Source organism: Rhipicephalus microplus, chromosome 1 (genome assembly GCF_043290135.1).
Source record: "Rhipicephalus microplus isolate Deutch F79 chromosome 1, USDA_Rmic, whole genome shotgun sequence".
In the NCBI taxonomy this organism is placed as follows: domain Eukaryota; kingdom Metazoa; phylum Arthropoda; class Arachnida; order Ixodida; family Ixodidae; genus Rhipicephalus; species Rhipicephalus microplus.
In genome coordinates, this window is record NC_134700.1 from 170,249,047 (window position 1) to 170,259,613 (window position 10,567).

At 44.6% G+C, this 10,567-nt stretch overlaps 1 protein-coding gene across 1 annotated transcript; it reads right to left on the reverse strand.

The window, feature by feature from the left end:
- Nucleotides 1-2,472: 2,472 nt before the first annotated feature.
- Nucleotides 2,473-9,951, reverse strand: LOC119178262 (uncharacterized). The gene is made up of 4 exons (XM_037429457.2): nt 9,601-9,951; nt 7,389-7,575; nt 6,480-6,678; nt 2,473-2,849 (listed from the first exon to the last, which is right to left on the reverse strand). The coding sequence occupies exons 1-4, from the start codon at nt 9,815-9,817 to the stop codon at nt 2,538-2,540; spliced, it is 915 nt and encodes a 304-aa protein (XP_037285354.2). The 5' UTR covers nt 9,818-9,951; the 3' UTR covers nt 2,473-2,537.
- Between the last annotated feature and the right edge of the window lie 616 nt (nt 9,952-10,567).

Consider the following 10,567-nt stretch of genomic DNA (forward strand, 5'->3'; position numbering starts at 1 on the left):
GGATTGAAGGTACAGTTCGTTGGTGCTCAGCTTTATACAACCTCAAATCAGAGGGAAAGGAAAGAGGAAGAAGACAGAAAAAAGAAAAAAAAGAAAAAAGAACAAAAAGAAAAGAAGATATATATATATATATATATATATATATATATAAATATATATATATATATATATATATATATATATATATATATATATATATATATATATATATATATATATATATATATATATATATATATATATATATATATATATATATATATATATATATATATATATATATATATATATATATATATATATATATATATATATATATATATATATATATATATAAAGTGGTTCCCGGGGCGGCGCGAGCCAACGCTGGTTGGAGGGCCGGACTGGCGCGCAATTTATCGTCTGCCAGGGCCAGCTGTCGGCCAATGGTGTCTCGAGCGTCGGCGCTGTCAAGAACACAGCACAGCGCTGAGGCTCCATTACGGCGTGCCCACGGTCGATAGAAGGAAGCAGGGGAAAGCCCGCCTTCGCGAGCTAGAGGCGATCGATATCCCGTATGCGTTGCGGTATAAGCTTGCGAGTGCACGGTGCGGATTGTGTGTTCGGGCGTACAACAAACCGAAACCAATGTGGTTCGACTGAACCACAGCAGACAAAAATTTTTGTTGTTGGATAACTGTACAGTTTAAATACAGTTTTATATGCGAAATCATAGTCGTATCTTAGCAAACGTTTCCACCATTTTTGAATGGCGCTGAAATGATCTATACCAGATTTTTTCGCACACAATCAGCACTTGCTAGCACTGACTGATGTTGGTGGGCTTCGGCTGGATTTCTATTTATAGGGCTGAAGCACACAACGCTTTGTTTCACCGTCCAAAAAGCACCGCCCGGCGTCTTCAGCAGATTTAGAAACCAAAATGTATGTGAACCTTAATAAAGTTATCAAAAGGCTGTTAACCAGAACAAACAAAAGAAAAGACCTAAACACCGGAAAGCACACATCAAACAGAGCACATGACAGAACAAAAGGGTTAACTAGAACATAATAAAGACCTGTTAACCAGAACAAAATGGAAGGCCACGATTCGCGGTGGATGTATACTGCTTCACCCCATCAACGGCATTCACGTCGTCAATATGCACGGATTTTTTTTTCTTCTCTTCTACTCCAACCAGGTTGCATGAATATTGCAGGAATGGGTTCAACGGGACGACAAAACAAACGAAAAAAACTTAAGGCTCGTTTATTTTGGTTACACGTAATATCGTCGCTTTTATTAAACCCGGTCGCCGCGAGTCAAAATCATGAAAAAGACAGTCATATGAACAGTCAGTAACAACATGATAGAGTGCTGAAATTCATAAGGGATAATATAATACTAATATCTACCAGAGTTCTAAATCTAGGCATCATAATGGTCAGCGTTGAGGATATGATAATTGGTAGGTATAACTAATGGCGGCTATCCATCCTTATAACTCGACCATCGTCTTCCCTCCACCTTTATTCAGTAATTGGAGTTATGTTAGGGTTCGTTCATACACATTGACAAGAACCAGCATTCCTTTCACAAAAAGTGTTACAATAACACCAGTTCAATCAGTGATCAGGCATCAACATTATCAAGTGGATATTACGAGACGACATTATCAAGTGGATATTACGAGACGATATAAGCTCGCATAATCTAATAAATAAATTCCTGTGCTATTATTTCTTCAATTTCCTTCATTGGTACAACCAGATGTTTACCAATGTTGTTCCTGAATGGCACGAACTTCAAGAAGGAAGATAATTCGTGGCGAATTTCAATAGTTCTGTTTTCCGCTTCTGGCTAGCGCAGAGTTATTTCCATGTTGTCGTCACGTCCCTTTGTAACAATTGAAGAGGAACATATACGTTGGAACAAGATTCAGTAGTCACCCAATCGAAGTTGTCCAATAAAAAAAAAACTTAAGCCACAAGAAATAAGGAAGTTAACACGCATATGGTTAGACAATGTTGCCAATTTTTTTCTTTAAAGAGGCTCACGTTCCTAAGTCACTTACTCAAGGGATAATCTCAAGAAGAAAAAAACGTTAGCCAATCGTTATGCTGGACATCTTAACAGCGAGGCCAGCTGGTAAAAGTGAACAAAACTTACGAGCGAAAAGTCGCAACCGAATTACAAAGTTTATCTACAGCTGTGGTCAAAACTTGCCAAGCTCACTAACGAGTCCACTCAGTCACTCCCTCAGACTAATATCAAGGCGTGAGTCCGTGTCGTTGAGTTGAAACGAGTAAAATATTTGTAAGTTTGAGTTCGAGTAAGTTCAGTAGAGGAAAAATATGGCGAGTCTGAGTTCCAGTGAGCCCTAAAAGTAAAATGCATTTCGTGAGCGAGTGCGGTAGTTGTTCACTTTTTTTTTGTCCACTCATGGCTATGTTTCATGTCTTGCCTAATTTTGAGAGACATCAGACAGCTCGAAAAGCTCGTCCATGCCACGCAGGCACGGAGATGTGTCTTTAATGCAGCTGGTGCACTGCCGGGCTCAGGCGGTTGCGTATATCCTCGTGAAGTCTCCACCCCTGAAGGGCCAGCGAAAGAGCGTCTTGATGTCGGAGCTGCGTTTGAGGCCGATCTTCTTCTCGAAGTAGGCCTCCTCCGCGTCCTTCATGTGGACGATGACGGTGGCGACGGTCGCGTCCTGCAGGACGTACGCCATGAGGGCCTCGGCGATCTCTTCCGAGTCGGCGAAGATGCCGCGCACGATGCGGTTCCCGTAGACGTCGCCCGACGAGAAGCCGTAGCCGCACACCCTCCTCGAGCCACGCCGCGCCACCGCCGCACACACGTCCGCCTCCTGCGAAGGGTGTTACGCCACGTTGCTTACGTGTGTGCAAAAAAAGCGCGTCGTAGCAATACGCATCCAGGGGCCAAGTTCGCAAAACTTCTCTTTCGCAAGTGTGGTTTGCCATTGATCAGCCCACTTCAGCAATCACATCTTCTGTATATTCATTTGCTGAAATAATTTTACGGCAGCTTTAAACTTACAAAACGGTTTTTGTGAATACGGACCCAGATGTACTCGTTCATAAGATGCTCACGTCAAGACTTCGCCCCATCGATATGAGAGAGATAGTACGAGGTAAATACAAAGGTCAACCAAAACTGAAACGTTTGGTTTGCTACACTGCACTAAGGGGAGGAGTATCGGGAAGGTAAGGTTCAAAATAAATTGAGAGACGTGGCCACAGGAACAAACAAACAAGGTAAAGGATATGCGCGAGGAAGCCAAACATGCCTTCAGCCTTTCATCGAAGTAGATTGCCTGCAAATTTGGCTCTTATGGAGGCGATGATTATAAATAGCCTTGCGTTTTATATTTCTGTAGTGCGCTTGCACTCTAACAAGCCTCATTAAAGCCCAACGCCTTTTTAGTAAAGTGAGGCATTGTGCGCCGTTGTTATCCAAGGGCACTTCGGAAATGTTGTAGTACTGCAGCAGTAACCAGCTGCCGTGAATAATGGCCCATCTAACCGCGGAGGGTTACCCAAGCCATGGGTTCCTCTCTCTGGTCCGGATAATATTGAATATACTATATCAAAGAGAAAGAAAAATTTTACAGTCAACCCATATGTTCATAAAACTTGCCACAGGTTGTAGAAAGTGGCAGTTCAAGCCAGTATCGAGGTGTTTTTTAGTTATGTTATGCTAAGTTATACGAGCTCACAAAATCATTTGTAGACAAACCGAGAGGGTGCGGAAAAAGAGCATCAAAACCTTTTTGTGGCCAGCTCTGAAAGGGTTGTCTGACTCTGCAGTTTGCAATTGACATGTGGTGCGAAATAAATCGGCCACACAAGGCTATGTTTGAATTATCGCCTAAGAGAACATATACAATACGTTGCACAGCCCCAGTTCGGGCAGCTTTCGGCTCGATTGTGGTTACCTTCCCTTGTTTTTAAATTGCCGCACAATCGGCCATCATAAATATAGAAGCACGAGAGATATTATAGCTTCACATGCTATAATAAAAAAGGAGTCCACATGGGTCAGCTTCCTGTCGGTTACTTTGTCAGAAAACTATTTTGCTTTCCTTAACTTCATGTCGCGATAGCATAGGTCGCAAGTGTGAAGTTGATCTGTACAAGTGTGGACCCAACATTAGTTTCCACTAGCAGACAAGAGAGCCAAGAAAAGTGTAGGAGATGTTCTTTATTTTAATCATGATGCAAACGGGAAGATAGTCAAGTAGACGAAAATATAACTTGCAGGCAGCAGATACCGAACCTGAAACCATCAAACTATATTTTCACCCACTTTACTTTCTTTCCGTTCACATCACAATTACTACAAAAAACATGACCCTATATTCCTTGAATTTATTTTATGTTAGCTCAAATAACGTTGTGTCTGGCAAAAAAGAGCAAAAAGAAAAAGAAAAGACGAGCCTTTAAAATCCCCTGCTTTCGCTAAGTAAGGTAGGCACTTCTGTTTGTGGTTTTCTGCGTGCCTCACTGTGTTCTTGTTCTTCAAGTGCGCCCAAAGATACAGTCGTCATGAGGAGCCATATGACATGATGCCACATGAACCGAAGTTGATGGTCGTAACCATTAGTTTTCGTGATAAGGGAGGTGTGGTACTACAAGTATCCATGTAGGTGCATCCACATCGGAGGCGGTCGTAGCGAACCAATATAGGCACTGTGAAAATGTATGCTCTAGTGTGCATTAACGTCGAACTGAGTTGCAACTTCTCCTACGAAGACATAGGAGCAGTTCTGAAGTGTTCCTATAGAAGAAGCATATATCAAGATCCATTTTTTTTCTTACCACTAACGGCCGGCTCCGGGTTGGCTGCTCCTGAAACTTCCGCTGCGAGTACATATGACACAGGTTTGCTCTTTCTTGGTGTAAAGTTGCTCATGAAATACCTAGAGGGAAGTGTGGCACCACTGTCTAACCGAATTTCTTGAGGAGCCGCGTTGGAGCGCTGGGAATGATGATATATGTGTCTGCGAGGCTTGTATTGGCTCGTTTTGAGCGAAGATTCGGCTCAAAAGTGAATACGACTACATAAATAAGGCTACTCTAAAAGAAAATGTTTATAAGCGGATCCCGTCCAGGCGTATTATATTCTAAAATAAAAGTACACTGACCTACATGGCAGAACCAAGCGGCGAAAAAAAAAAAAACAGACGACATAAAGTGGTATAGGGAACGCTTACTTTGTCGTCTGCCTGCCAAGTTGAGCGGCTATCGGCTACTTCTTATGCTTCGTAAAATTGTACATCGACGCAGAAGGTTCCAGTGTTGAATTAAACACGTTCCTGTCCAATGACAAAAATAGCTTATTACGTGCTGTTTTGTAAGAAATTAATCATTTTAACGTGAAGCCCGACGCATCTTCGAGGTATACGAATCCGAGTCAAGTTTGAAGCTCACATTTTCCGGCATTCCCTTGCACCCAGCAGCTCACTAGCGCTCGATTTCTCTCTAATCATTTTGTGAGAAACTGTTTTTGAATGATGTTTAGTTGTCATTTTAACATACACGTGCTAAGACGCCAACTGTCACTCTGAGCCGAACGGTACCATACACTATATTCAGTTACAACGTAAAAATAAATGCAAGCTGCATCCGCAACCATCGCTGCCCCTGCCACCCCGAGAAAATTTCCATGCTGCAATGGTTACTCATTATTTCTGTAACGTCGATTACGTCTCGCATATTTAGAGACGTAATCCATACAAACTGACATTTTTTCTCTGGTGCTCACCCAAAAACATCCATTTTCGGCCAAATTTCAGCAAATATACTGCCATCAGCAAGGTGGCAAGTTGGGCTAGTTGGATAGCGTTCATGATTCAAAATTTTTGTTGAAGCGCACTGAAGACAGATGGACAGAAAAGGCTGACAAGGACAGCGGTTGCTCTCTCTCTCTCAAGCGCGCGCGCGCGCGCGCACGCACGCACGCACGCACGCACACACACACACACACACACACACACACACACACACACACACACACACACACACACACACACACATGCGCGATAGACCATATATCCGCTTTAAATACATTTTTCTGTTTAATAAACCTTCAGTTGTGAGAGCAAGCGCTGTCGTTTTCAGCCTCTTCAGTCCGTCTGCCTTCAGTGCGCTTCAACAAAAAGTTTTCCAATACTGCCATCGCTGTTAAGTCCCATAGTAATTAAGAAGAGAGCGTCGAACCTTTAATCGCTGATTTGCGTAGTATTTGCAATAGCATGCAGCAAAAGCGTACTTACTGTCTGAACAAAAGCCATGGCACCTGGCACGACGCTCTTGCACATATTATTGGTAGATGCAGCGCTGTTCTTGGGACGGGGCTTGCGTTTATTCTTAAGTTGTAACTGGCTACAGGTTGCAACACGCGAATCCTACGACATTTTACTGGGAGCGAACAGTGGGAACAAGCAGTAAATACGAAAAAAAAAAGTGAAACTTACGGCCAAGGCAAGCTCCACGTACTTCTGACGGCTGCAGCCGAAGACTCTCTCGTCGTACCCCACAACCATGGGAAGCGTCTCCTTGCCGACAGCCTCCACTTTAACACCCAGTACGGTCCGCACCAGTTCCGACACGTTGGGCTTGCCTGGACCTAGCGACTTGAGCTCGCGGCCGTAGAGTTGCAAGTTGTGCTTGTCCCTGCATGTTAGTAACCAGAAGAATCAATTGGGGCGACCAGCGAGCAACAAAGAACGAGTGATTAGTTATTTCGGTAGTCAAGAGTTTGGTTAGAATGCTTGTCACCTTCCGATGCTCAGAGATGCGCATTTTATCGTGACCCTATACTTGAACCCGGACTCCTATAGCCAAGCGGGCTGTCGTAGCCCATTTTTGCAAACGCAGCTGGTGCTGCAAGCGAATTGAAGTTCTTGCGCTCTGCAACCTCAATGGATAGTTTCCAGTGAAAGTACAAGACATCCATTCCCCTGGCGAAACGAGCAGGCGCGCACAGGACACCACGCCTTGTGGGTCAAAGCACAGGTGGTACGTGTACACATCGTAACTGTGGTAAAAAACGATCGGGAAAGCGCGCCGATCACGCCTTCTCAATGTAGCCCACTAAAGCTCTGCGTACTGCCAGGGGTGAATGATCTACTAAATTGCCCAATATTAGCATGATGAAGGATGTATGTTCGGTGGCCTAATGGTTTAACGCCGCGCGCGGCGGGTCGCCGCTTCGAATATCCGGTCCCGACGTGTTCGGTATGCACACTGGCGATAGAAAATAGCCGAGAGTTTAATTCCTATGGAAATATTGCTGGCCATGTACCTGATGCGCAACGGTATACTCGCTGGTATTCCATCAGGTGCAGCTAGTAGCTTGCGCAAAATCACTACGCCAGACTTGCCTGAACAAGCGAACCTGCGTCGGCAGGCAATGGAGGAACATGTTCTGCGTGCCGACGTGGCGCAGCGACTCCTCGAGCAGTCGCTTGCCGATGCCTCGGCGTCTCCACTTGGCCACGACACCCAGCAGTGCCAGGTACGCCATGTCTACACCAACGAACGGCACGGCGCAGACGCCGTACAGCTCACCTGCGTGGATTGAACAGAGAAGGTGTGAACACACCAAGTTAGTCACATTCTAGTAAAATATAGTACAGTGTTATCGTTCAATGACATAGTACGATGGCTCATTATAGTACAATGCTAAAATCCACGTGCTGCACGCAAATGATGAACCTTTGTTCGCATGCACACTGCGTAAAGCAACGTGCATGGGCTCGCTTGTTCATCACTGAACATTTGGCACAGAAAAAGAAACCGACGCTGCTGAGACCCTACGGAGAGTTTTTCTTCGGTGCGATATTTTGTTATCTCGCAAGTAAGTTCTTACGAATTAGGGCGCTCTGAATGATCAAATACGTGGTAATACCGTAAAAGTATAATTAATTTTGATTGGAGCAAATATCCATCAAATGGATACATTGGTTATTTCTAAGTGACATGCATAAAAAAAAATGTTTTAAGGAACTTTACTCAGCGAAAATGTAGGTTTACTACGGCGCAATGATCTTTCACCACAGTGCTCTGAAAGCGTGAAAGGAAGCCATATGCCAGAACAGTCATGCGTAGGATAGTCGTTTCCGCAGCAGCTATGAGATAGCGCCGCCTCATAAATTTTACTTCGCGCACATCAACACTTACACCAATCTGATCAGAATACACCGCTAAAGTCTTACCTAGCGGAAACGACGTTTTTCAATGTACGGTAGGTAGCATAGCAGCATTAATCCCTTTTGCATCAAAGTGACAGACTTTAAAACGCCAGAACAGATACTGAAAAGGCTTACAGCATATCCCGCAATTTTACTGTCCCACGTGCTCTTCTTCTTTATATTTTTTATGTTACCGCTCCGTTTCACTTGTAACTGATGCCTTGCGCAAACCACGCCTAAGTTATATACGGAGCCATCTAGACAATGGAGCCGATTACGCCGACAACGCGTACAGAAGAGTTCGTTCTGAAGCTTACGCGGCTGCTAGCGATTGGGATATTCGATGGCACATGCATAAATGGCGACGTGCTTCACTGCTTAGCAGATCATCGAAGGCCGGCGCTCCATTTTTCGCTATCTCGGTACAGCGGGCATTGCTTGTGTCTGCCCAAATTATAGCCACCAACCTGATTACTGCTGCCTTGGCCAACGTCACGACCCCGCGGCAGTTCCGGCTTCCTTTTCTGCGTGTATGCCACATGACCATAGCGAACAGCGTGGAGCTCACTAAGACTCACTCATGGAATACATTTTCCGCTTACGATTCACTCGGACTAACCGAAATCGTCCCGACCCGGATTCACGATCACGAAACCTTTCTTCAACTGGACTCACTCGGGCTCGAACCCACCGAAATATTACTCAGCCATACTCATTCAGGCTCAGCTTCACGGCTCGATCTGAGCCCTAGTGAGTCCACTCTTCCGTAAGTCTAAAATTAGCTTTGTAGATCATGGCGTCAAAGCTCTTTTACATTTATAGTTAACGTAATCGGTGCAATTGGCTCATTTTGATATATCACCTTCGAGTACCAGTTATGAGTAGCTGCAAACCAACAAGGACATTTTTATTGGACGAGATGACAACATTATATTTAACAAGAACATCCCGGAATGATTGGGGTAGCGTGAGTAGAAGGCATTCCCCGACGTATTTCACCCCTTTGATTAATAATTTTGAAATGGTGTATGAACAAAACTGTTCTGGAATACTTGTGAGTAGACGTGAGTCTGAACATAAATCCAGGTAAAACTCATAGTTATGCTGAAGATGAGTAGATCACACCGTAAATCGGCCAACATGAGTGAAGCTCACTCAGAGTCAAACTCACCAAAATGATTTTACTCCCCCGGACTCACTCAGACTCACGACTTGATCGTAGTTTGAGTGAGACTGAGGGAGTCGGCCTATCAGTGAGTTTGCTCACGTATGCTCTTGACGTCACGACAATATAACCCGGTCATGTGATGATAATATTACACTCGAATAACGCCTCCCACCCCTCCCCACATGGGACATCAGTACAAGTCAACCCTAGATTCTCGCCCCCCTATATCCGTACCGTCGTCGGTTATTGCTCCGTAGATGCTACCAGGGTCAGTCTTCCAAAGGGTCTCCAGGTGGTGAGTCCCAGTCACGAAGCCAATCTCGAGACGGAGTTCCTTGGTGAGAGGCAACTCCTCCCAAAGCAGCGGCCTGATCGTGTATTCCCTCAGGTCCGTGCCGCTGGTCGATGGCTTGTGATCCTGGGCAGACGGTGGCTCGTCCGCTCTCGCCATGACTGGGCCGCTGCACAGAATCGAACGAAGTTGGCACAGAGCACACGTCGAAGTATTACATAAGTAAAGTGTGGGATTGGGCTAGTTGGTAATCCATATAAAACTTCTAGGCGCGTAAAACTTCAGACAACTAACATAAGAGACAAGGACGAGCGCAGACTTTCAACTGATTTTATTACTACTACGACACACATATATATATTAGAAAGAAGATAAGCAACACACAAAATCAAAAGGCGAAAAGAGAGATTGCAAAAACATCACACAAAATCAAAAGGCGAAAAGAGAGATTGCAAAAACATCACGTGCTCACCCTGGGCCCCCACGTGCCGAATTTAAAAACGCCAATTCTTTCCCAGATAATGCTATCGATGGTTTGCTGATACAGCTACCTCGAGCAATTGCTGCAGCTTCAATTACAAGTCTTGTGCCTTCATTAGGGTGGGACGCGAGAACCCTTGTCTGTTCGAACAAAGGCTGGCATCCACATTCGGAACAATGAGCGGCCAAAAAACCGTCCCGTCCTGCATTTCTTACTTTCTGGCAATGTTCTTGAAGTCTTACATTGAGGCACCTGCCCGACTGACCGACGTACTCAAGTCCACAAGACAAAGGTACGCCATAAACAATCCCTGTTGCACACTCAACAAACTTCTTTCGGTGCTTAATTTTGCAGCTACTCGTAGTGGTTCCTACGGGGCTTGTTTGGACAGATAATTTTGACAATTTATTCGGTGCGGAAAAAACCAC